The following is a 27,233-nucleotide window of genomic DNA, read 5'->3' on the forward strand; positions in this document are numbered from 1 at the left end:
AGGGTACAGAGAGATGGGCAGAGGGCTTGGCTTGGTTCTAAACATAGAGGGCAAGGCGCCAAAGGGTGCTTAAAAGGAAAGCTAATGCATTGTTTGTGCTTCATAAGGTGACCAGGATGGACTTGCAAAGGTAGTACACCATTTAAGAGATGAACCTTTTTTTAAATATACTTTTATTGTGTTTTTTTAGAGAGAGGAAAGGAGAGAGAGAGAAACTGATCAGTTGCCTCCCTGACGTATACCAACGAGGGGTCAAACCCACAACCTGGGTATGTGCCCTGACCTTGAATGAACTGGAGACCTTTCGGTGCATGGGACGACATTCAGCCAACTGAGCCACACCGGCCAGGGCGAGAGATCAACCTTTTTCGTGCAAAAAAACCATTTTCTTTTTTTGGCATTTGTATTATTTCTTAGATGTTTAATCATATAAATCATAGAAGCAGTTTTTACCGGTTGAATTCCTGTCTGCGAAGACATGGCAGCTCTGTCATCTGAGTCAGCAGGGCTTTCGTTTTTGTTACTTGGGAATCACTTTGTTGCTGTGGAAGACGGGAAGGGCTAGCAAGTGGCATACACGCCACCTGCCTTGTTACAGAAAACCGGAGAAGAACCAAGCAACGCTTAGAGAGATGGAGTTACATTTATTACTATTATTATTATTACATGCGGGCCCAGAGGAAAATGTCTCTCAAATTCTGAGCCCCGTCACACAGGAAGTTTCTTGTATTTATACCTTTTTACCTTCTTTGTCTCCCAAATATGGGGTTCTGTTCCAGTCCCCTTTGCAAGTTCTTAAAGAGCCCCTATGTGCTGGGGCTTTGAGACCTTGGCCTGGTGCCAGCACTGATAACTTTGTCTGGGGAAGGTTTAATGGCCTCTCTGAAATGGGTCTTATTTTCCTTATTATTTAAGCCAGCAAGCATTACAGAAGCCAAAATACAGGGTTAAAATTTCAAAGAGCAGTTTTTATATAAGATGGATGCTTCAGCGTGTCCTGGTGCTTGATCCAGAGAAAGCGTTGAAGAACTGGAATAGCTTCCCTTCCTGGCTATCTTCATGCCATCTCTACGAAATGTTGTTTTCTGGAGCGGGAGAGCTAGTCTTACAATGGAAATCAATAGGAAAATGTAGTACTCTTAATTTAATTGCATTCGGTTTTGAATTACTTCTGCTTAAAATGCAGGGTATTTTTTTCTTTTCACTCTTCTTGGCAACTGCAGATGAGTAGGTGCTGTTAACTTTTGTGTTCTATTTTCTTAGTTATGTTTTCATATTTTACAAGAGTTTTAAAAATCTTATGCTCAGCATTTTTATGAAAGCAATTTCAGTCCCCTTTTGAGAACTCATAATCCTCCTGCCTAAGAAGGCAGTTGACTTTTATTCTTTCTGTTACATGTATAACCTTAAAAGCAAGTAAATATTTTCCAAAGTTTCTTGGGGTAAGCCAATTATACTTATGTCATAGATTAAGAAAGTGACCTGGAATATATTTTCAAGGTTGTATTGTTCCTGAGACCATAAATTGGAAGGAGTCTTATTCTTACTTAGTTCTTACTTGAAAATGTGCTGGCTTCTGTGTGTTCATTTTCTAACCAGATGGATTTCATGAAATACCTATTTTATGTGAAAGGAAGATAATGTATTGCATTTCCATTTTCAAAATCAAGATTTAGAAATCTCTCTGCATTGGTTGCTCTATAACTCTTATGGGTTAGGGTTATGTTTTGAAGGGTAGGGGCAGGCATATGTGTGCCCAGCTGGAGAGGCTCAGTTGGTTGAGCATCATCCTGTGCACCGAAAGGTTGCCATTTTGATTCTCAGTCCAGGCATATACCTAGGTTGCGGGTTTGATCCCCACTCGGGGCGCCTACTGAAGGCAGCTAATTGATGTACCTCCCTCCCTCCCTCCCTCCCTCCAAGAATGTCCTTTGGTGAGGATTAAAGAAAAGCATATATGCAATGTATGCGATTCCTATAATAACTACCCCAAATAAAATCTTCCTGGTAGTCATAAAAGGTCTCTAGTATGAAGGATTCACTTTTGAAAAATGTAAAAAGCTATACATTTAAGAAGAATTGTGATGAATTTTTAATTGAGGAAATTTCAGTGCTATGTTAATTTTATGCAACCTGTATAGATTTCTTTCCCCCTACAGAGTTTATTGTTTACCATATGCAATTCCTGTCTCTTGTTTGCTCTCTCAAGTTGCTTATTGTAGGGTCAGTGGTTCTCACCCCCAGGGTACTTTTGCCCTCTAGATGTTTGGCAATGTTTGGAGATACTTTCGGTTATCATTAACTTAAAAGAGGGGTAGAGGTGCTCCTGGCATCTGGTAGGGAGAGACCAGGGCTGCATTGGACAGCCCTCCACAGCGGAGTCCAGCCCAAAACGTCAGTATTGTCAACATTGAAAAACCCCGTTCTAGGTGTTCCATTCTGAACAGGAGGCCTAAGCCAAGATCCCATGTTTCCAGTTATAGTTGTTTTTTTCCCTTAGTTATTGATAATCATACCAAGTCTGAGAATTGATCCACCTTCTCTATGAGTTACAAGATAATGTAGGGTTAAAGAATATATTATCTCATTATTTCACCCATTACTGAAAAAAACAGCTCAACTGGATTACCTCTCAGTGTTTTATGACAAATAAGAGAGTCATAAAATTGAGAGAAAATGGATAGGTAGGTGTGGTAAGACAACTAAACTCATACATTCCTCTTGTATGTGTAATATATGTGAGTAATAACATGTATGCTAAATGAATTGATACATTTAAAGCTCATCATAGTGCATGTTACTCTGTAGAGGAGGCGAAGGGGATGATAATGAACCTGGAATTCTGTCATGGCAATCAGTGATGAAGATTTGTTTTACTGCAAAGGGGATTGACATCTATGAATACCTGGTGTCTCAGTCACCATAAGCACTTTATTAGTTTTAAAATCACTGACCATGAGATAGTTATTTAGCTCCATTTTGTAGCTGGGAACTGAAATCCAAGGGTTTAAATGCGACTGAGTCAGAATTCAAATGCAGGTCCCTGATTCCGCCTCCCTGTACTTTCCACTGTATCATTCTGCCTTCAAAAGTGGCTTTACGAGTATTTTGCTCCCCTTAGTTTTTCCTTGAGGATGTTCTAAATAGATTTTGTAGAAAGTCAATATCCTTGATTTTTTCATTCTCAAGAATTGTGGTCTTTTCTAATAACAAGATTAAGGATGAAAACAAACATCACTTTGTTAAAATGAGTCCTAACCTGTGTTGAAGTGAATGGAAATGGGTTAAATGCTATGAATTGCCTTGAATTGCTATGAGTTGCCTCCTTCCTTTACAGAAGGTGCCTGGTAGAGACTTTGAACTGAAGCTCTAATGTAAATGCCCTCCTGTCATTGTGGAGACTGTGCTTTTGTCTTTCTGTGACGGGAAGTACACTTCATATGCTGTCTTTCCTCACCAGAATTCCTCCCTGTAAGGGTGTAAGTGAGGAAACCCAGAAGGCTCTGGACCGCTCTCTCCTCGATTGCACTTTCCGATTGCAAGGTAGAAATAACCGCACGTGGGTGGCAGAGCTAGTGTTTGCAAATTGTCCGCTTAATGGCACTTCCACCAGGGAACAAGGTGAGATGCTTCACACACTTTGTCTTTGTATATTTCTGGACTTTTTTCCATACTGATTGCTGTTAATTTTCTCTTTTAATCCGGTAGGACCATCCCGGCATGTTTATCTAACATATGAAAACCTGTTGTCTGAACCCGTTGGTGGTAGGAAAGTGGTTGAAATGTTCCTTAATGACTGGAATAGCATTGCACGATTATATGAGTGTGTGTTGGAATTTGCACGTTCTCTACCAGGTACGTGTGATAATCTTCCTTTTGGGGGGAAAAGCATCCCCCTCTTTTTTAACTGAAGAAGTAAAACATGCACTATTGTTAAAAAAAAAAAAAAGAAGAAGAAAAGTATATCCAATGAGAAATGAGTTTCCCTTTTAACTTAGGCTTCAGTTTCCTTCCCTCAGAGACAGTCACTGTTAATTATGTCTCCAGAAATTTTTACACATGGGTATACCATATTATAATAATACTAGAGGCCTGGTGCACAAAATTCGTGCACAGGTGTCTCTCAGCCCAGCCTGCATCCTCTTCAATCCGGGATGCCTCGGGGGATGTCCGACTGCTGGTTTAGGCCCGATTCCGCAGTCAGACATTCCTCTCTCAATCTGGGACCGCTGGCTCCTAACTTCTTGCCTGCCTGCCTGCTTGCGCCACTCTCCCCTGCTGGCCTGATCACCCGTAACCACCCTCCCCTGCCGACCTGATCGCCCGTAACCACCTCTGCCTCAGCCCCTGCCACCGTGGCTTTGTCCAGAAGACGTCTGGTCTATCTGGTCTAATTAGCATATTACCCTTTTATTAGTATAGATATAATAATAGTTAATACTTAGAGAGTTTACTATGTGCTGTACAATGTACTAAACAGTTTGCTTGTATTAACTCCTCATAGTCAATCACCTCATGAGATGGGTAAGTTATGCTTCATTTTATAAATGAAGAAAACAAGTCACAGAGACTTCACATAGCTAGTAAATGGCAGAGCTGGAATTGAAGCCTCTGACCACTATGCTATTGCTTTAATATATCTCCACCCCTGCCCAGGCCACCTTGTGTAGGCATGGAAATGGAAGGAAGCCCACTTTCTATGTATGCTGTTGCTTTCTTTTTTTCTTTCTTTACTAAATTACACGTATTAGAGATCTTTTGATCTAGTCATATAATATGTCAAAATATCCTCCTTTTCAAATATATATTTTTCATTTGGCATGTGTAATCTTAATCTCCTTTTTGTTTCCTTTATATTTAGACATACCTGCTCATCTAAATATTTTCTCAGAAGTTCGTGTTTATAATTACCGAAAACTTATCTTGTGTTATGGAACCACCAAAGGAAGCTCAGTAAGTGTATGAATTAATTAAAACTGAAGTTCCTCTCATCAATCTTGTAAAAAGCAAGAATTCAAAAATTATGAAAACTGCCTTGAAATAATTGGAGGCTCAAGTAAAAATTAGGGATAAATGGTAAAATTTAAATACTTTGTTGATACAAATATAGTGTACTATAATGTTTAACTCTTTAAAATTGAAAACAAAAATTATACCCTCTTTGATAGGTATATAATCTTGAGTTTTAGACAATATACTTTTAGTTTTTGCATTTTGTTCTTAACTGATTTTAAATCTTCTTAGCAATGTGATTACTGTGGTGAAGTTCACACATGAGTTTGAACAATATGGTATGTCTGTATTTTTGGTCATGTGATAATGAACATTGTTTGATCTTATCTTTTTAAGGTATTCCCCATAATTCATAGTTTTTGCTGTGGTTTTTGTTGTTTTTTTCTACCTCACATGTAAAGCCCTAGAAATTCAATATGAAAATTCAGCCAGCTCGCTTCTTTCTGCACTCTCCAAATCAAGTAATATCAGAAATTACTTGAGTGTTTAACAATCTGTTAACGAAGGCATCTGTGTTGGGGGTGGCTTCCTTTCTCTCTATGACCGTGTGCACCAGAGGGTGCCTCTCCGTCAGCTCAAGAGGAAAGTGAACATTAGAAACACCATTGGTAATTTTTAAATAAAATGTAATCGAAGTGTTTTCTTTAGCGCCCCCTCTTTGTTTTATTTAGAAGTGGGATATCTAACACACATGCTCAGTGAATGTGCTGGTCCTTAGTAACAGCACGCCTAGAATGTAAAGAGTCCAGTCTTAGGAGTTGCTTTCAGAAAAGATCTAATTTAGATCTTTGGAAGTTTGCCTTACTGTTTAAACATTTTTTCCAATACTTGAATCTTTTACTCTCTCAGTGTCTGAAATATGTATTCTCTTTGCTTTAGATTAGTATCCAATGGAATTCGATACATCAGAAATTCCACATTTCTTTGGGAACTGTTGGTCCAAACTCAGGTTGCAGTAACTGTCACAATACCATTCTCCATCAGCTTCAAGAAATGTTCAACAAAACACCAAATGTGGTTCAGTTACTACAGGTAATTAAGTTTATTTTCTCTTTAAAAATAAGATTCGATTAGTATTAATGATGAGGGTGGGTATCTGTGTCTTTCATATCTTGCACTTATCTTGGAGAATTTTCTTTGATTCAAAGTGGACAGAGCGATCTACTTTGCATTCGCTTCAAGGGAAAGTTTTGTGGAATGTATCAGAAGGATGTTGTCTCATTTATGATGCTTCTACATTGAAAATCCTGAGGTTTTAGCATGGTACAGAAGCTGGCTGCTCTCACTGTGTCTGCTCCTTGTAGGTACTGTTTGATACTCAGGCTCCGTTAAACGCCATCAACAAACTCCCCACTGTGCCGATGCTGGGCTTGACCCAGAGAACCAACACGGCCTACCAGTGCTTCTCCATCCTGCCGCAGTCGTCCACCCACATCAGGCTGGCCTTTAGGAACATGTACTGCATCGACATATACTGCCGGAGCCGCGGCGTGGTGGCCATACGGGACGGTGCCTATAGTCTTTTTGATAATAGCAAGTTAGTTGAAGGGTTTTATCCTGCACCAGGACTCAAGGTAACAGACTTCAGTGGTACAGCATGAATAAGCATAAACATGATCTCAAACAATTCCTTCGAGGGGGGAAATAATGGGGCAAAGCAACAAATTCCTGTCTAAATTTAATAAGCAGCCATGTTAATGCATTATCTCTGCCACTTGACTGAAGGAGCTAGAAGTTCTAAAGGGTTGTGCCTATGTATAAGGTGAGAAAATGTCTTTCCCTTTGTGTCCCTACTGTGCTGGGCAAGGTGGAAGCCACTGAAGAGATTCCTATTTGCTATTTATGACTTTAAAAGTAGTCTTCATCATTGATTATTGAGTAGGTTTGATATGCCAATAGAACTATGGTGCTTTTTTAAAATGTAGGGTCCTGGGCCCGAATCCTTGGAGATTCTGGTCTAATAGCTCAGTTACTTAAAACGTAGAGTCAGATAATTCCGAATGACTTGTTTTGAAAATTAGTCCCCTGCAATCCTCTCTTGCCATTCTCCTGCCTTGTTTTCAACTCTTACATAGTTGATTCTCTTGATATTTATATCTTATCTCTAAATAGGTGCTTACATTGCTGTTCGTTGACTGCTTAGTTGAGGGCATTATCTGATTGTCAGAGTGAAAGATGAGGATTGAATTCTTTTTTAATGCTTTCTATGTGCTCCTTCCTCGTTCCAGGCTGTTGCTCACAAACACCTTCTTCCTTTCCTCCTCTTCTTACAATATGGCTAGATAGCAATTTTGATTGGATAATTTTTCACCTTCATCCTTATTTGCAGAGGTATCTGGTGCTGCCAGTTCCTACATGTGTTGAGGATCTAGATGGAAATAGCTTCGTTTCTTGGCTTCCCCCACTGCTTGCTTAGGATACAGCTCCCTCACGTTGTTGGTTACCACTCAGCCATCTGCTCGGCAGCCTCCAGAGTTTATTGCTATTTTTTTCTTTTCCCATTCTTTTTTCGTTGTGACTTACTGCTTTAAAAAATGTTTATAAGCGCTTCATATGGATTATTGGGAGAAGATGAAATGTGTTGTGAATCGTCATCTTTAATTGGAAATTAGACTGTGTACTTTTTTTTTTTAAATATATTTTTATTGAGTTCTACAGAGAGGAAGGGAGAGAGACAGAGAGTTAGAAACATCGATGAGAGAGAAACATCGATCAGCTGCCTCCTGCACATCTCCCACTGGTGATGTGCCCGCAACCCTGGCACATGCCGTTGACCAGAATCGAACCTGGGACCTTTCAGTCCGCAGGCCGACGCTCTATCCACTGAGCCAAACCGGTTTCGGCTAGACTGTGTACTTTTAAATGCTTTTGAGTGATTCTGATACTCTTATGACCTATATTTTTAAAGACTGGGAAGATGAAGAGTATTAGAAGAAAGAAAAGCTATGCTGGACACAAATTCTGGTAGCCTTTGATGACATCTTATAAACAAGGCTGTCCCATTCTTGATGGTTCAAGATTAAGTCATTAGATAAAAAAGAGAAAAGATGGCTTAGTTTCTTTATTCAGCTTTCCTCTCATATTTTCTAGCTTAAAAAGTGAAAACTCTCACTAAGTAGGAAATTTTCCAACATACAAGTTTTGATCCTCTCCCTCCCCCATTTTTGCTTCAGGAATTAATAAGGAAATATTTTGGCCTCTTGTTAAGAAGTGCCAGGGTGTAATTCTTTGTTCGACTCTTTGCTTGCACTGTACTTCTTAGTTGATACAATTTTCTGAAACCTTAATGTTGATTTTGTTATGGTGCTTAACAATTTTCGTCAATATTCCCCCTTCAAAATTATCAATATGTCCTTCAGGTTGTTCTAGTGTTAGTGATCATGTGTTAAATTTATATTTCAGAGATAGACATGGTATGTTTATTTCTGTTAAAATATTATAAATAATTTAAAAATACCAGGCTAAAGTTAGGTAAAATAATGTAAATTTTACCTGTTTATATCCATAGACCTTCCTGAATATGTTTGTTGACAGCAATCAGGATGCTCGGAGAAGGTCTGTAAATGAGGACGATAATCCCCCTTCTCCCATAGGAGGAGATATGATGGATTCTCTTATCTCCCAACTCCAGCCACCACCTCAGCAACAGGTAATGTGGAGCTGAAATTCCACACGGCATCACATTTGTTTAATTTAACAGGTTCTACAGGTGTCTGGGCTTCTTTCTTTCCTTTAAGATTTCTTATTTATTTTTAGAGAGAGGAAGGCAGAAGGGGGGAGAGAGAGAACATCTATGTGAGAGGGAAAAGTTGACTGGTTGCCTCTCCTACACACCCCAACAGGGACTGAACCTGCAACCTAGATGTGTGTCCTGATCCAGGAATCGAACCTGTGACCTTTCCGTGTACAGGATCATCGGACGAAGCCCAAGCAACGGAACCACACTGGCCAGGGCTGGGCTTCTTTCTTGAAAGACAAGGAGATCCTTGGTGGGTCCCAGATGCCCAAGAAGTCCATAGGAAAAAATAGGCATACAGGTTACAAGGAGGAGGCTCCCAGTGATGGGAAGTGAATAGCCAGAAGCAGCGCTCACCTCAGACTTGTGCACGTGAAGTGACGTCAGGTGGTCACCCGTCTAATCACCACAGAGGTTGTCCAGATCGATGTCATTTGGCATCACAGAGATACAAACCAAAGTGTAGTACAGTCATACTCCATAGCCACAATAGTGGCTTTACGAAGAAAAATGGCAATCCTTGCCAGCATTTGGTATTCGGAGCAACTGAGACTCATTCCTGGAGGCTGTGTGAAATGGTACAGCTAGCTTGCAGTGGGGTTTAGCAGTATTCCAGAGGCCTAAAGCTGAACATCATGCAACATTTGGTTTAATGATTCTACTCTTAGGTATATGTACAACAGAAATGCATCAAAAAAACACCATTTATAGCAACATTATTTATCCAAAAAATTGTAAACAACTCAAATATCTAGCAACAGTAGCGTGGGTAGATAAATTGGGGTGTATTTATACAATGGAATACTTTACAGAAATGAGAAAGCAAATTATTGCTGCATGCAGCAACATGATGCATTTCACTGACATAGAGTTGAACAAAAGAAGCCAGATACCATGTATATAATGAGTACTTTCAGTATTTATATGAAATGCAAAACCAAACTTGAGTAATAGAAGTCAAAATAGTGCTTACCTGTGGGGAGGTGATAAAGACTTAAGGTGTATAAGGAAGGGCTCTGGGGTTCTGGTAATCCAGTGGCTCTCAACCTTCTGGCCCTTTAATACAGTTCCTCAGGTTGTGACCCAACCATAAAATTATTTTCGTTGCTACTTCATAACTGTAATGTTGCTACTGTTATGAATCGTCATGGAAATATCTGATATGCAGGATGGTCTTAGGTGACCCCTGTGAAAAGGTCGTTCGACCGCCAAAGGGGTCGCGACCCACAGGTTGAGAACCTCTGTGGTAATCTCTTCAGTATCTTCATCTATGTGGTAGTTATGTTTGTAAAAATCCATCCAACTGTACATTTAATATTTGTGCTCTTTACTATATGTGATTTGTACCTCAATTTTTTAAAAATATAGAGTAGAAAGGATTCCATTGTTTCATTACTGGAGATGAAGGTAAAGGTAAGTAGAGGTCAGGTTGAACTACCATATATCATTGACTCCAAAACTCCACCAAAGGAAAGAAGCATTATTTTTCATGTGCTGCCTGTTAAGCTATGACAGATAAAATGAGCGAAAGCCATCTTGAGGAATGTAAGCAATGGCATCGCAAGATCAGGAATGAGGATGCTGCCTTTTTAAAAGTCAGGCGGTTTTGTAAAACCTGTGTTATGGATGTGTATTTTGTACATTTTCATGAAGTGTGAAATGTTACTACTGGAGCTGTCTATTAGGGAAAGCCATGCACTCAGGCTATGTTGTATGGCCGTTTGACAAACATATAAATTTCTTCTTTTCAGCCATTTCCCAAGCAGCCAGGATCATCGGGCGCTTACCCTCTTACTTCACCTCCTACATCTTATCACAACACTGTTAGTCCATCTCCCTCTATGATGCACACACAGTCTCCAGGTAAGACAGTACTTATTTTCTTGTGTCACCTTTAAATCGAAAATACACACACACGTGCACACACAGAAGCACTGCGCATGTAGCCTGGACTTCAGAGAGGACTCCCTTTCTAGTCTATAGCTACGTATCTGCCATTCATTCATGATGGCAGAGTTGTGAAATCCATGATTCAAAGCACTTTAAAAGGTTTGAATTAAATGGAGGTGTTATCACCCAGAACCAGACTCATGGCACAACTCCAAGAAGTGCTAATCTAATCACAGGATCTGTGTCAGAAGTCGGCACACAGAAGCCTGGGGCCAGGTCCTGCCCTCCACCTGTTTTGTGGTTAGTTTCGTTGGCATGCGGCCACGCCATCTACGTACTGTCCGAGGCTGCTTTCCCGCCATGGCAGCCGGCCCTTACAGAAGGTTTGCCCGGCCCTCAGAGCTAGGCAGTGCACAGCCTGCTTGGCCAAGCAAAATGGCTCTGCTGGCAACTTGAGCATGCCCAAGTTTGACTGTTGACCTGCAGTTCATTGGTATCGCGGGAGCACCCGCTCTGTGCCACATGCTGCATGTGCTGAGGACTGACCCGCGAGCCAGGGACCAGCCCTGCTCGGGGGCTTATCGCCTAGCGAGGAAGACAGGTGTCAGCTTTCTTGGGGAGATGATCGCCTGCCTGCTCATCAGAGATGCCTGGACCACAGATGAAGACTTGGAAGTTGTTGTCATGCCATTGAAGGCCACTGAAGCCCAAGTGGGTGGGTAGGCTCAGCCCGAGAAGGAGCGGCCAAGAGAACAAGGAGGAAAACGGGAGACACAGGGCATAGAGCCCAAGGAGAGGGTTTTTAAAAATATATATATTTTTATTGATTTCAGAGAGGAAGGGAGAGAGAGAAACATCAGTGATGAGAGAGAATCATTGATTGGTTGCCTCCTGTACGCCCCTTAATGGGGATCAAGCCCACAACCCAGGCATATACCCTTGACCAGAATTGAACCCGGGATCCTTCCATCTGCAGGCCAGCACTCTATCCATTGAGCCACACCAGCTAGGGCAGGAGAGTGTTTTTCTAGGATAGAGTTGAGACTGGTTTTGCATAGTCGGTAGGAGAAATGATTATTTTGAAATAAAGGTAATAGCAGACAGGTATGTATAGTACTTAATCTGTGTTAAGCACTTTATCCTGTAGTCACTTGTCCAGGTCACACAGCTAAATAAGTAAAACAACAAAGGTTAATCAAGTTGAATGTAAGGCATTGCACTGGGTATTATAGGACATGGAACTGTGGAATTCCCTTACATAGAGGTAGAGAATTTAAAACTTGATATTGAGGATAGTTATGGTAAAGTAGCAAGTATGTTAGTGCTGCACTTATTTGTAGTTTTGGTAGCCATAGTCCCCAAGTTAAAACGAGTCCTGTGGCTAAATACCATCTTTAAAGCTCATGTCTCCCGTTTTTTCATATCTCCTATCTAGGCCTCACCCCCGAATTCAAGTCCTGTATTTCCAGCTGTCTATTCCAACATTTCCATTTAGCTGTCTAGTCAACATCTGAAACTCACCAACCCACCCCTCCTCCCCACCCCAAATTGCTCCTGCCACAAGCACCCCATCTCAGTGAATGGCAGGAGCACCCCTTCCTTCCTGCTACTTGGACCAAAGCTGTTAAAGAGTCCGGTTGGATCCCTCTTTCTCTCACACCCACATTCAGCCAGTCACCGAATGGTGCCAGCTCCATCTTTAGAATTTATCCAGAATCTAACCACTTCCCACCAGATCGGCCTCTGCCGGCGCCCAGGTCATTAGCCATCTCTCACCTGGATGATTACACTTACTGGTTGCGCTGGCCTGGGCCCTGCCCTACAGCAGCTAGCAGCAGTTCTCAACCTGTGGGTCGCGACCATTGGAAAACACATATATAATTACATATTGTTTTTGTGATTAATCACTATGCTTTAATTATGTTCCATGTGTAACCATGAAAATACATCTTGCATATCAGATATTTACATTACGATTCATAGCAGTAGCAAAATTACAGTGACGAAGTAGCAACGGAAATAATTCTATGGTTGGGGGTCACCACAACATGAGGAACTGTATTAAAGGGTCGCGGCATGAGGAAGGTTGAGAACCACTGAACTAGAGGGATCCTTCTGGACCAGAAGTCAGTTCATGACTCCTCAGCTGCAAACTGCAGTGGTTTCCCATTTCATTCAGCGTTAACCCTAAGTCCTTGGAGTGGCCTACAAGTCCCAGTGTGATTTAGGGCCCTTCCCTGTTATTTATAACTGTGATCCTTTACATCCTTTGCACTAGATGTTTGCCTGGAATACCTTAAGCCCCGTATACCCTCGTGCCTCTTCCTTCAATTTGTTTCTCAGCTCACGAGGTCTTCTCTGATTGCTTTACCTAAAGAACAGCACCCACCTCCACCACTGCTCAATATCGCCCCCTTACCTCACCCTGTTTTTCTCCACAGCACTTCTCACTCACTACATGACATGTATTTGTAGTCTTTCACATTCTACTAAATATAAGTTTTATGACAATAGGAATTTTTATATCGTTAACTTGCTAATCCCCGGTGCGTACTACGCACAATGCTAGGCATGAAATTGACATTCGGGCCTAGTTGAATGAGTGAATGGGTGAATAAAGTGTACACTGGATTCTTTTTTTTTTTTTTTAATTAGCCAATATAAAAGCTGGAATTTGGGCCTCATGGAATTGATCTCTCTTTTTTTCAATAATGAAAATTCTAGTTTTCCTTTGCACTACTTACGGGAGCTTTACTACTTAGTACTTTAGTCTGTAGAGTCTTAACTTGGGGTCCTTGGACAGGACATAATATGTGTCCTGCAAGATCATCTATAATTATTTTCGTTTATTAGGAAATCTGCATGCTGCCAGCTCCCCCAGTGGGGCTTTGAGAGCCCCGTCACCAGCGTCATTTGTTCCAACTCCTCCCCCATCCTCGCATGGACTCTCTATAGGACCAGGGGCCAGCTTTGCTAGTCCACATGGTGAGTCCGTACATGGAAGCTGCCGTAGCACAAGAGTTTGCTGTGGAAGTAGTTTTTGTTACATAAGTTATTTTCTTTTTGCAAAATTAGTATTTGTTTATTGGGGGAATAGCAAAAGAAAATAAATTTTTCCTAGCCACACCACGCAGAGACCCACCAGTTTTGTCTGCTTTGGACTCTCTCCCTTTCCCTCTCCCTCGCTCTTCCAGTCACACACCCCTGCTTGTCTACCTGTTTGAGTCTCTTGCTTGCTCTCTACCCATCTTCTTATCTCCCGCCTCAAACATACCCCACCACCACCACTAAAATTGGGACCCTACTCTTTATGTTATATTGAGACAACTTTTTTCACTCTTTAACTCGAAAGTCCTATTTCAGATTGGTTCAAATCGATAAAGAATAGAAGAAGTAGCCAGTGCAGTGTTTCCACGAGCCACCTAGTTCCTCCTCCCACGGGCATTTAGCTGGTGTCGTTCATTTCTTCTTGTTCTCACAGAGATGTTTTATGCATAAATAAGCAAATACGGCTTTTACACACATGGCAGACAGCATATTGCACGTGGTGTTCAGACCTTCTTTCACTTAAATATATGACTGCGTTCCTCAGATTTGACAGCTGTGTGGCACTGAAGATTTTTTACTCTTTACTATTAATATTTGCGGCAACATTTCTGGCAGTAAGAACTCTACATTGTCATACTGAATGGCTTCATAGCATTACCCTTACCTGGGCATACCATATTTAACTGCTCTCCTGTTATGATATGTTTAGAACGTTTCCATTTTTTCACAAGTAAAAGTGGTGTCGTGTCTGCTCGCATGATTATTTCCTTAGGTAAGTTCCTAGAAGTGAAATTGCTGCCTCAAAGGGTTTGAGAAATTCTAAAGCTTTTAAAACATATTACAGATTGCTCACCCAAAAGCCTGTTACCAATTTCCTCTAGTATCATAACTAGAATGTCTGTTTTCCTGCATCGTTGCCAACACAGGGTATTGGGATTTTCTAAAATCTTGGTTACTTAGATAGCTAAAAAATGGTACCTTACTGCTTAATGTGTGCTGCTTATTTTGTGTGTGCCAGCTTATATCCTTTTCCTGTGTTCTTATGTTTGTTTGTTTTTATCACTTTGTAAGACTTCTAAGTAAGGACCATTTATTCTCTGATGTTTGGTAGAAGTATTTTTTTTCAGTTTGTCATTTGGTTGCAGAGTGGTGTAACCCTGCAGGGTGAATTGAAATACCAAATTGTTCAGGAAGTTGCTGCTTTCAAAACATTATTCTGTGGTTCATTTCTTAGTCCATGTCACCTTTACTAAATAAAGAAAATGGAAAATTTCCCTCTCCTCAACCTCCTCTGAGTAGAATGAAAACATAATTTGTCAGAGTTAGTTTAAAAATGTAAGATTTCTTTTCTTAACGGAGCTTTGAGATTTTTTTGCTTAATATTTTCAAACCCATAGAAGATTGTTCTGTGATATAAATTGTTATGTATTCCACATCTTGAAGTTCGCGGGAAGGTAAATTTTTAGTCTTTCTCCGTCTTTTTTTTCTTCTAATTTTTATATCATTAAAAAGTACATGAACTATAGAGAATATTCAGACATGTCGTGTTAAGAAGCATCATGCTTCAGTGAAATACTATCCTGAAAGAAAATAAAATTATCACCATGTAAAGTGCGACCATTTAAATGTTGTCGAATACTTTTCAGTTATTAAGATGCAGACTTTGAAAACCATTTGTTTACTTGCTTGCAGGAGCCCTGGACCCCAGTTCTCCGTATACGATGGTGTCACCAAGTGGACGAGCAGGGAACTGGCCAGGGTCTCCTCAAGTGTCTGGCCCCTCGCCAGCAACACGGTTACCTGGGATGTCCCCAGCCAACCCATCACTACACTCTCCAGTTCCAGACGCTTCTCATTCCCCTCGAGCTGGAACAAGTGAGTGTAACCAACATGTTTATGTCGGCTTTTAGTATAACCAGCGAATGACCTACTTTATTCCATCCTCACATTTGAAGATCGTGACCTACTTGTTGAATGGGGTTACTTATTAACTTTAACTTGTCCATTTAGTAAATCGGTGGTAATAATAGTTCACTGCCGAAGTCAGACATAATGTAAGAAAGGGAAATGTCTCTTCCAGAAGTTTTTTGAGTTGAGACCCCAGTGCCTCTGTTATGACTGCTAACTTAGCTACAATACTAGGCCTTAAAAAGATCCCTGAAGGCATCTGACAGGGTTATGCAATGTAAACCAGAAGAGAAGAATTGTACAAATATGCTAGCTAGCTTTTTAAAAAAATATATATTTTATTGATTCCAAGGTACACGTCCTTGACTGGAATCAAACCTGGGACCCTTCAGTCCGCAGGCCGAAGCTCTATCCACTGAGCCAAACCGATTAGGGCATGGTAGCTAGCTTTTGCTACGCAACTTTGAGTGGCTTAAAACAACAGTCCTATTTGCTCACCATTCTGCAGTGTGGCAGTTTGGGCTGAGGCCAGCTGGGTAGCTCTCCCAGGCTCTGCTGGGCTCGCTCATGCATCTGTAGTCAGCTCCTGGGTTGGCTGGGCTTAGCTGATTTAAGGTAACCCCAGCGACATGGCGTCTCGCTGTTCCATATGGTCTCATAATTGATCATGGCTTGTTTACCTGGTGGCTGGACAGGGAGCTCCAAGAGAATGAGTGAAAGCCTAGGCTTGCAACCAGCACGGCCTCACTTCCACTGCATCCTGATGGCCACAGCAAGTCACAGAGCCAACCCAGAATCCAGGTAGAGCAACAGACCACTTCTTGATGGGGTTGCTGCAAAGTCTCATTGCAAGGGACCTGGCCACAGGAAGAGCCGTGGCCATTTTTGCTAACAGGAAGCTTATATATGTTTGCTGCACTACAAGGAGTAATTAAACAGTACAGGTTGCTATAGACTAGCGAAGATCTGTACCAAAAACAAAGCAGGGAGCAATGAGATAATATGTCTTTATAAGTGAAATGGCTTTTTCCTTCCCAAAAGGTTCTCAAACGATGCCAACAAATATGCCCCCACCTCGCAAACTACCTCAGCGCTCCTGGGCAGCCTCCATACCCACCATCCTCACTCACAGTGCCTTGAACGTTTTACTGCTGCCCTCTCCGACGCCAGGCCTCGTGCCTGGCCTGGCTGGTAGTTACCTTTGTTCTCCGCTTGAAAGATTCCTTGGATCGGTCATCATGAGAAGACACCTTCAAAGAATTATCCAACAGGAAACGGTATGGCCACCTAGTGAACTAACTCATAAGTGGGGGTGTCCAAGGCAGATGCCCAGTTCCTCTCAGAATAGGATCGGAACTAAAGTGGTATTCCCTCCCCTCCTTTAACTAGCTTGTTAGAGTTACACTTTGCACTGTTTTCTTTTCCATTCTAACATTTTCCTTCATTTTATCATTTGCCCTCCTGTGGCTCACGTGGACCTGGAGGTAGGTCTCCTCAATACCATAGGACATGTGTGCCCCGGAGCTGGCTTTGCAGAGAACAGCCTATGAGTAGCGCTTGTCCTCGAATGCTTTGGCAGGCAGGCTGGCTTTGAACTCGAGTCTTCATTGAAATCAAATGACTTCTGATCACAGGGATGAAAGCTATTTTTCAAATAAACAAGCATTTGAATTGATTTAAAACCCTGACCGAAAAGGCCTTCTAACCTGTTCTGTGGTGATGCCCGCAGGAGATGGGTCAGAGTTGAGAGCACCTGCTCTAGAGTCCAGCTGCCTGGGTTTGTGGCCAGGCCAGGCCACCTGCTGGCATGAGCTTGGCTAGTTCTTCACCTTTCTGGTGATAGTAGGTGATGGGATCTGCCTAACTCAGAACAGTTGTGGGAATTTGAGATATTTCATAAAAAGCTCATAGCATAATGTCTTGGTCTTCAGTACCCATGAGTTACTTGTAATTATTATTGTTGATGTGCATATGTTAATGGGGTGGTCGTCAGAATGGTGAATGTTGAAAATGTCCACTCAAGGGATGGCACCACGCTCTTTTGCAGCCTTTATATTCAGATTTGAAAAAAATACAGGTTTTAACATAAGTTGAATAAATTAGCATTAAAATGGCAATCATCAGACCTGGGATCTAGGCTCACCTCTGCCTCTTAAAAGCCATGTAAGTGTTTAGCTCTTTAAAACTCGTGCTCATTTGTGTAATCAACATATTAGTCTAGAGCAGCAGGCAGTAAACTATGGCCCTGGAGGCAAGTCCTGCCCACCACCTATTTTTGCAAATAAAGTTTCATTGGAACACAGCCACTCCCACTCAATACATACCGTCTACGTCTGCTTTCAGCTACAGTGGCATCATTGAGTGGTTGTAACAGAGACCAAATAGCCTAAAATATTTACTAGCCCCTGGGCTAGCAAAAGGCCCCAATCCGGATCTATTTCCCCCTAATGTGCCAGTTCTGTTGTTATTGTGGAAAATTTTAAGCTTGTAAAAAGTAGAGACAATTGGATAATGAACCTGTCTTTCCTCATCACCCAGCTTCAACAGTGAACTCATACCACTATTGTTTCACTTTTGGTTCCCCCCAGATTGTTCGATAGCAAATTCCAGACATCATTTCATCCAAATACAATTTCTTTTTTTTTTCTTTAAAATATATTTTATTGATTTTTTACAGAGAGGAAGGGAGAGGGATAGAGAGTTAGAAACATCGATGAGAGAGAAACATCCATCAGCTGCCTTCTGCACATCTCCCACTGGGGATGTGCCCGCAACCGAGGTACATGGCCTTGACCGGAATCGAACCTGGGACCCTTTAGTCCACAGGCCGACGCTCTATCCACTGAGCCAAACTGGTTTCGGCCAAATACAATTTCTTTATTATCAAATATGGTTGGTGTCCAGATTTCTTTCCCAAGTTATCACTTTTTTCACAGTTTGAATCAGAACCCAGACTAGTTTTGTTTGTTTGTTTTAATATGTTTTTGATTTTTTTTTTCAGAGAGAGAGGAAGGGAGAGGGAGATAGAAACATCAATGAGAGAGGAAAACATCAATCAGCTGCACACCCCCTACTGGGGGTTGAGCCCACAACATGGGCATGTGCCTGACTAGGAATCAAACCGTCAACTTCTTGGTGCGTGGGATAATGCTTAACCAACTGAGTCACACTGGCTGGGCCCCAAACTACTTTTTTAAGTCCCTTTCAAACTATAGGTTCCCCTTCCATTTCTTCTTCCATACTTTATTTTTTGAAGAAACCATATCATTGTCCTGTAGAGTTTCTGTCTGGATTTTGCTGATTGCATCGTTTTAGAATAATTTAACATGTTCTTTTGACCCCTATAGATCTATAATATGGATCAATCCTGTGGATCTAACTCAGCCGTGGGCAAACTACGGCCCGCGGGCCGGATCCGGCCCGTTTGAAATGAATAAAACTAAAAAAAAAAAAAAAAAAGAACCCTTTTATGTAATGATGTTTACTTTGGATTTATATTAGTTCACACAAACACTCCATCCATGCTTTTGTCCCGGCCCTCCGGTCCAGTTTAAGAACCCATTGTGGCCCTCAAGTCAAAAAGTTTGTCCACCCCTGATCTAACTGCTGAATTCAGCCTCAAGTTGGTTCTTGTTTTGCAAGAATATTTCATAGGTGGTGTTAATGCTCTTCCATCGAGATATGTAATGTCTGATTGCCTCTCTGGAATGGTGGCCGCAGTTTCGGTGCTCAGTGCCTAGATACCTCTGTTTTGGAATAGGTATCAACTGAGTTGTCTTCCTTTTGAAACAGTTCCCTGGGCAACGTTTCATTTTTTCTTTGTCTTACATACTGTCTTTTTTTTTTTTTTTTTTTTTACATATTGTCTTGCATGCTAATTTGATGCATCCTTGTTTTGCAGCTACAGCTGATAAATTCCAATGAACCTGGGGTGATCATGTTTAAGACGGATGCGCTGAAATGCAGAGTAGCCCTTAGTCCCAAAACCAACCAAACACTTCAGCTGAAAGTGACACCTGAGAATGCAGGGCAGTGGAAGCCTGACGAACTTCAAGTTTTAGAGAAATTCTTTGAAACAAGAGTACGTATTTATTGATACATCATTTTAGTGTAGTCAACGAAACAAGAGTCAAGGCCAAATGAAGAGTAACCTGCTTTGTTTATCCCTACAGGTTGCCGGACCGCCATTTAAAGCCAATACATTAATAGCCTTCACCAAGCTATTAGGAGCTCCTACACACATCCTCAGGGACTGTGTGCATATTATGAAACTGGAGCTGGTAAGTTACAGAGAAACACCAACTTTTATAGCCAGCTCTGTTTGAGGAGGTTGCATTTGGTGGGATCAGCGTTTATTGGTTTTTACCCATTTAGGCACTTCTAATTTTCTCTTATATTCTTCTTAATTTTTCACTTAAATTTTATATGTTTTGAATAGGCAACACAGTCCTCTTGCATCTTCTGAATTTAGAACAAGGTGATTCAGTGGGAAATTTTTCATCCAGCCATCTACACCTCCTTCCCACAGGCAACCCGAGTTACCAGTGGCTTATCTCTTATAAAAGCAAATATATTTAATACTCTGTTCCTACTCCTGGATAATGAAATAACCCTCCCATGGTTTCTTCTAATACTGTATGGACTCATTTTTTAAATTATTTAAATTTTGGGTCTATTTTAAGTATGTCTTTGTGTCATGTGTGAGGTATGGATCCAACTTCTTCAGATGCCCCTAATTGCCTTAATACCATTTATCAAAACTCTCCTCTGGGAGATTTTTTTTTTAAAGATTATTACTTTTTAAAATATATTTTATTGACTTTTTACAGAGAGGAAGGGAGAGGGATAGAGAGTTAGAAACATCGATGAGAGAGAAACATCGATCAGCTGCCTCCTGCACACCTCCTACTGGGGATGTGCCTGCAACCAAGGTACATGCCCTGGATAGGAATCGAACCTGGGACCCTTCAGTCCGCAGGCCGACGCTCTATCCACTGAGCCACACCGGTTAGGGTCCTCTGGGAGATTTTAAATTCCTCTTCCTTTCTATGAAACTGTACAATTATATCAATGTATATACAATTAATACAATTATATCCAGGTGGCAGCTGATTATATTTTTCCAACCTTACCATAGTCCTTTCATTTTAACGTTTCTAGTATTGCTTTGGGAAATTCCAAATACCTCGCTTCTTTTTTCAGTTGATATTTTAATATTGGGCCAGCATGGCTTCTGCTCTGATAGGCTGTAGGAGACATTATTTATGCCAACAAGATAGCCATCTGAGTTTTTAAAGGAGTAAATATTTCTGTGGTTACAAAAGCATCCGTGGATATAATTGAAAGTTATTAACACAGTTTGACTAGTTTGTTTTAGGGAAGGAATTGGAACTGAGACTGGGAAGTCTAGGTTGACACTAGTTAAGGGCCTTGAATGCCAGCTGTTGATTCTTGGAGAGGGTGGGGGACAACATGTGTCACTGCCTGTCACTGAACATTTGTGAGCTAGAATAGAACCACCTTCCTGAACACTTGGCAGCGCTATCAAGATGGACGGGAGAAGCGGCCCCTGGAAGGGACCATTAGGGGACCACGGGAGGAGTAACAAAGCCCGGGGCTGGCATCAGTGAGGATAGAGAGAAGGGAACAGGGGTCAGAGGCCCTGAGGAAGCAGAATCCACAGGAATTGGTGATGTGAGTGGGGAGGTGAGGAACATATCACATAAATCCGTAGTGGCCTTTTCAATTAGGACCTTTATGTAGAACTATTTTTTGAAAACATGCAGGTTATCAACTTTGTTTTGTTGATGAGTATAAAATAAAATTCTGCCTCAACTTTTCAGACTCCTAATGTTCATAGGACTTTATCTTGATTTTTGATTTTTTTTTTTCAAAACAGTTTCCTGACCAGGCAACACAGCTAAAGTGGAACGTTCAGTTTTGCCTGACGATCCCTCCCAGCGCCCCGCCGATTGCACCTCCTGGGACTCCTGCTGTGGTGCTGAAATCCAAAATGCTCTTTTTTGTAAGTACCACCCGGCATATGTGTGCACGCAGCTTCGGAAGCAGCAGTTCTCAACCTGTGGGTCGCGACCCCTTTGGCGGGCGAACGACCCCTTCACAGGGGGCGCCTAAATACATCCCGCATGAGGAAGGTTGAGAACCACTGTTCAGAAGAAAGAGCCACATGAGGATAGTGCAGCAGCTTGTGGATAAGTGCAGAAATGATCTGTCGCTGCCAAATATAGGTCCAGATTCCTCGTCAGCTTAGACTTCATGTGACCCTGGTTCCTTGAGTAATAACAGAAAGTTATTGAACTAGATCATTGTGGGACAGTTGCATGTTAATCATTTCATTTTCTTTGCTTCACGTATCTGAATCTGACAGTAAATGATAGTACCTTTGATAAATTTTCGTCAAATGTTTTTGTTCTTACTGTGTTTTCATTCTCTTTGTATGTGTTTTGTGTCTACAGCTTCAACTAACTCAGAAGACATCGGTCCCTCCCCAAGAACCTGTTAGTATAATAGTTCCCATCATTTATGACATGGCTTCAGGTACAACCCAGCAGGCAGACATTCCCAGGCAGCAGAACTCTTCTGTTGCTGCTCCCATGATGGTCAGCAACATTCTGAAGAGGTTTGCAGAGATGAACCCACCGCGACAAGGTACATGACCAGTAGATGATCTTTATTGCGTATGTGTTGTAAGTTCTTTTGAGAGATCTCCCCTTCTCCCCGCTGCTTCCTCCTTTCCCGCCTCAGCCCAGTGAGCTCCGGTCGCTGTGGCCTCTCAGTGTCTGCCTGTCGCTTTCTTCTGTTCTCACTGGTTCTTTGTTTTTGTCCATGTCTCTGCTGCCTGGACTTCATTTTCGTTAGTGATCTGCTATTGGGACTGACCCAGTTGCTAATGCCAGAAGCTTGTATTTATGGCACACATGGCCACAATGCCCTAGGTTAGGATGATAGAATTTTCCGTGAATGTAAATTCCTGCCCTCCCATCGATACCCGCCACTCTGTACATCACCAAGTTGAACTGCATGTTGGTTTCTCATATTTCATGGTTCAGTCATGAAGAGAATAATATCATTCAAAGTTCTGTATCTTCTCAATGTTTTGTGAAGAATAAAAGCTGATACAAATGGCATCACTGCTTTTTGGGCTCCTTATATGAGTTCAGGCGGGTGCAAGTGAACCTGTTCACCAAGTGCACAATGAAGCTCTCACAGTGAGCACCGTCAAGGAAACCAGAATGTTCTGACAAGAGAACCAAGGTCCGGTCAATACTGTTGTAGCCTACGCTTAACACACAACTCCTGGCAGTGCCAAATCCTGGGTTGCAAAACAAACCTCAGCAAAGAGAACTTTCTTCCGTTTTGCTTATTTCCAATACTAAGGAAGTCTGCCATCTTTCTGTTGAGAATAGTATGATAACAGAATTACGTTTTTAAATGAGGGGAAGTCGTTCTCTGAAACATTTTTATGTACCGCAGTGTGAAAATTTTACTAGTAATAGGAGTCACGGGAGAAATTATTTATTTTTAGCTGTTTGTTTCCCCATATTGTATACAAGGGCAAGTTCTCACTCTAGTATAGTTTATAAAAAATGCACTGGGCAGTAGAGAAGGGTATGCTTCTTTTGTTGTAATACTTCTTCCACTTCTTATAATTTTCTGCTTTCATCCTTTGACTTCTTTCCTCTTTCAGCTAAAGAATAGGTCCTTAAGACTCAGAGTTTAAAGCTAACAGAATTTGCAAAGTAGTATTCCACTAGAACTCTGATAATAAACACCATTCTCTCAGAAGCAGTTAACTATCAGTATGTCTTGTGGAATTTAAAATTGAAAGGAAAGAATGTTTTGATCCTATTGCGATCAAGCAAGCGTTTCTACCTGTCAATAATGAAAATGTGTTTTTAGAAAAAGATGTAACTTCTTTGAATTAATAAATGGCTGGGATATTTTGAAATTGTTTTTCTTTTATGTCTACCTTAGACAGGTTATACCTTTCATTTTCTTTCTGTACCTTCATTTTCCAGTGGTAGATGAGAAGGGTGCAGTGACTTGCACAGGGTCACTGCACTCTGCCCTCTGGTGGAAGGCCATTATTCAATTGTCTTCAGTTCTCATTTCAGCCACTGTAGTGTTAGGCTGTGCTGGTTTATAATATTAACAGCTGGTCTTGGTTTACTATATTGAAATATTTGTAATATTTACAGGAAGGAAGAGGCAGGGTGTTTGGTTTCTTCAAGCAAAGGGGACACTGAGAGGATGAATCGTTAGCCTCCCCCAAACGTGTCTTGCTTTGGGATTGGTGGTGGGCCACATTCAGCCTCCCTCCCCACCTGCCAAACCCATCACTTCCTCCCCATGGAGGTGGAAGTGCTTTTAAGAAAAACCACTTTATTTTTGTATTTATTGATTTTAATGCTGAACTCAAGAAGTTGATCATTTCCTTCAAATTTGGGAGAAAAGTCCAATAGATGTCATAGAACTCTACTGTCCAATATAACTGTCACTGACTGCATGTGGCTTTTAATGTAATTTTAATTTTAATGTAATTTAAAATTCCGTTCCTCAGTCACCCTAACTACATTACAAGTGCTTGGTAGCCACAGTGCGCATATAGAATATTTTCATCTTCACAGAAAGTTCTATTGGACAGTGCTTTCATAGATATTTTACCTGACCTTTTTAAAGAATATATATTTTTATTGATTTCAGAGAGGAAGGGAGAAGAGAGAGCTAGAAACATCAGTGATGAGAGAGAGTCATTGATTCGCTGCCTCCTGCACACCCCACATGGGGACCAAGCCCACAACCGGGGCCTGTGCCCTGACCGTGAATTGAACCCTGACCTCCTGGTTCATAGGTCAACGCTCAACTACTGAGCCACGCTGGCCGGCCTGTAGGTCTTTTCATTACATTCAAAATACATAAGATAGGCCAGTTGTCAGTAGCCTTGAAGTCCAACTTCAAAGGTTTACCCAGTGCTCCATATCCAGTGTTTCTATAAACTCTTGGCATCTTCTTAAATTCAAACCTAGATGGGGCTTGCCCAACATTTCCTCATAAGAAAAAACAAAACCCAAATGAAATCATTATCTGATACTCAACACCAAAGTTTAATCCCCTGTAACCTGTGCAGTTAAAATTTACTCTTTTATTTGGATCCTTAAAGTTCTTGCTAATTTTAGATTTAAATGCCCCTACCCCACCGGTGTGTTGACATCGTCTTTCCTGTATTGCGAATAGCTAATGACCATTTTTCTCTGTTGCAGGTGAATGCACAATATTTGCAGCTGTTCGTGATTTAATGGCTAATCTTACACTGCCCCCTGGTGGGCGTCCATAGACACTATTGTTTTTAAACCAGGAAGGCTGACAAATGAGACAAAACAACAAAAAAAAGTCTGAATTCAGCCTTCAGTTTAAAAAAGGAAAAGGACTTTTTTTTTTTTTTTTTTACTTTGAGCTAAATATTCGCAAAAATTTTCAGGGTGCACTTCATTCATCAAACCATCAATCTTTTGTATAGTGAACTTGTAAAGTGTGTTTAAATGGGACACGTTTCAAAGTAGGTAAATACATCAGTGTCTCGCTTGCCAATCTTAGACTTAATATTCTGTTTTATACTATAAAATTACAGAAATGCCAAACTTGTTTATTTAATTGTTTTTCTATGTTTTGGGTGTAATAGTCCTTTTTTGGTTTTTGTTTTGTTTTTATAAGGCAGGTCTGTTGTTTTGAATACTGTAAAACTGTGATAAACTTTATATGAAGCTGTATTTTAATATGACCACTTGAATCCTTACATGAATATGTTCTGGGAGTTGTTATAAAAAAGAAAACATCCCAAAGAAGCAATATTTAATAAAACTAGAGGTTTAAAAAAACAAAACCAGTGACACTCACTTGTGTGTATATATCAGCTCTATAGACTTCGCAGGGCCTCCCTTCATCTTTAACCTGGTGGGGCCAGTAACAAATTTCTAATAATACGTGTCTAAAATGTGACCAAAAACATCTACTTCTTTGTTTCAAGTTTATTTTCTTCAAGCATTCCTACATTGACTGGTGGTGAACACTTAGCCCCTTGACTGTCTTTCAGTTTAGGATTCTGGTAAAAGCAAGAACCCAGTCTTTGAGAAGAGACAGTGAGTACTCCATATTAATCAAGGCTCTCACATACGGCAATATTCTGGTCTGTTGAGGATGTGGTAACTTCTGTTAGGCAACTTTCTTTTACAGGAGACTTCTGCACACAGCATTAATTAGGAGACAGAATTTGAATGCTCTGCCTTTGCATAAAATTTCTGCGGGGGTTCCTTATCTTGCTTAATTTCCCCACCAAAGTTGGGGTTATTCTAAACAATCCTGTTTGATTCATTGTCTACAAAACGATAAAATGTTTTGCTTGGAAGAAACATGGTCCAGTCTCCTCACTTTGAAGAACCTAAGATCACATCTCAGCAGTTTCCTTTGGGGGCACTGCGTTGTCTCTCCCAGTCAGTCAGGGACTTTGATAAGCTTGAAAGAATGTCGTCGGAAGCAAAGGTCTTCTGGTGACTTGATGCTTTTGGGGGAAGTTTTATGAATGACATCATGCTGAGTTATCTTGTCACTGTAATGTTGGTTCTCCACGAAATTGCAGATGCCTTGTCTAATTCCATTTTAGATGACTCAATTGCGCTTCTGTAACTGTCAACTACCAAATTCTAATTTCAAGCATCTCACTGCAGCTATAGCATATCTGTCCTCAACTTGGCTTGATTCTGTCTGTATTCCTTTCTGGTCAGCGTTGAGGCCTTCTTTACCTTTCTTCTATGTCTTACTCTGCCTTTATCTCCTGCTTCTTGCCCAACTCTGCCACTATTCAGGAGCAGGTGACTAAACTTTTACCCTTCCTTTAACTTACCTTTTATCCTTCCATTTCCAGTTCTCCTTGCGGTGGTCATCACATCTGTCTGTCAGTCTAACATGTCTTTATCAAGGGCCAGTCCTTTTCTGTTTGGAGCGGAATCCTTTCTTTCATGTAGAAAGCTACATGTATATACAACAAATGTATTTTTATCTACAGGATAATACTGCCTCAGATAATTTTATGCCTCAAGTTAACTTTTTAGGTGTTTGCCCTTTTAAGTATGATTGGTTTTGAACTGTTAATTGCATTTTAAACATGATGCATTCAGTAGACACTTTTTTCCTAATTATAACTCATCTCTGAATGCATTGTGCAAATCAAAAGGAAAATAGGACTCAGTGAACAAAACTTGTATTTTGATGCTTATTTAAGAGTACATCGGTGAATTTGAATTTTGATATCATACTTGGTACTTGGAATTGGAATATACTTTATTAAAGCTTGAAAACACTAGTATTTGAATTTTAGGATTCATCACAAACCATGTCTTTTGCCTCTTTTGTTACCTAGTTTCAACCAAAGGGATTGGATGCCCTTAGAGATTTTTTCTAGAGGGTTTGGGTCTTAACTTTAAGGTGTTTTCAATTTTAGTAATAAATAAAATTTACACAAGTTTCAGAGAACTACCAACTCTCAGTAGTTAATTTTCATAAAGATGTTTGGATAGTAGCATGTTTTAGTATTAGTTTAACCTTGAAATAAGAAATTGGTTCT

General features: G+C 40.8%; 1 protein-coding gene across 1 annotated transcript in view; it reads left to right on the plus strand.

Moving 5' to 3' along the window:
* Positions 1-27,000, plus strand: part of MED14 (mediator complex subunit 14) — a 57,132-nt gene extending 30,132 nt beyond the window's left edge. The window contains exons 16-30 of the mRNA XM_015558433.1: positions 3,461-3,621; positions 3,709-3,855; positions 4,862-4,953; positions 5,893-6,045; positions 6,318-6,587; positions 8,522-8,662; positions 10,501-10,612; positions 13,493-13,624; positions 15,380-15,562; positions 16,637-16,872; positions 19,497-19,676; positions 19,768-19,875; positions 21,495-21,620; positions 22,072-22,264; positions 24,877-27,000. Coding sequence (XP_015413919.1) covers positions 3,461-3,621; positions 3,709-3,855; positions 4,862-4,953; positions 5,893-6,045; positions 6,318-6,587; positions 8,522-8,662; positions 10,501-10,612; positions 13,493-13,624; positions 15,380-15,562; positions 16,637-16,872; positions 19,497-19,676; positions 19,768-19,875; positions 21,495-21,620; positions 22,072-22,264; positions 24,877-24,950 — 2,308 coding nt within the window. The 3' untranslated portion in view covers positions 24,951-27,000. The remainder of the gene's footprint in view (positions 1-3,460; positions 3,622-3,708; positions 3,856-4,861; positions 4,954-5,892; positions 6,046-6,317; positions 6,588-8,521; positions 8,663-10,500; positions 10,613-13,492; positions 13,625-15,379; positions 15,563-16,636; positions 16,873-19,496; positions 19,677-19,767; positions 19,876-21,494; positions 21,621-22,071; positions 22,265-24,876) is intronic.
* Positions 27,001-27,233: the final 233 nt, after the last annotated feature.

Source organism: Myotis davidii, unplaced genomic scaffold (genome assembly GCF_000327345.1).
Source record: "Myotis davidii unplaced genomic scaffold, ASM32734v1 scaffold530, whole genome shotgun sequence".
NCBI lineage: Eukaryota > Metazoa > Chordata > Mammalia > Chiroptera > Vespertilionidae > Myotis > Myotis davidii.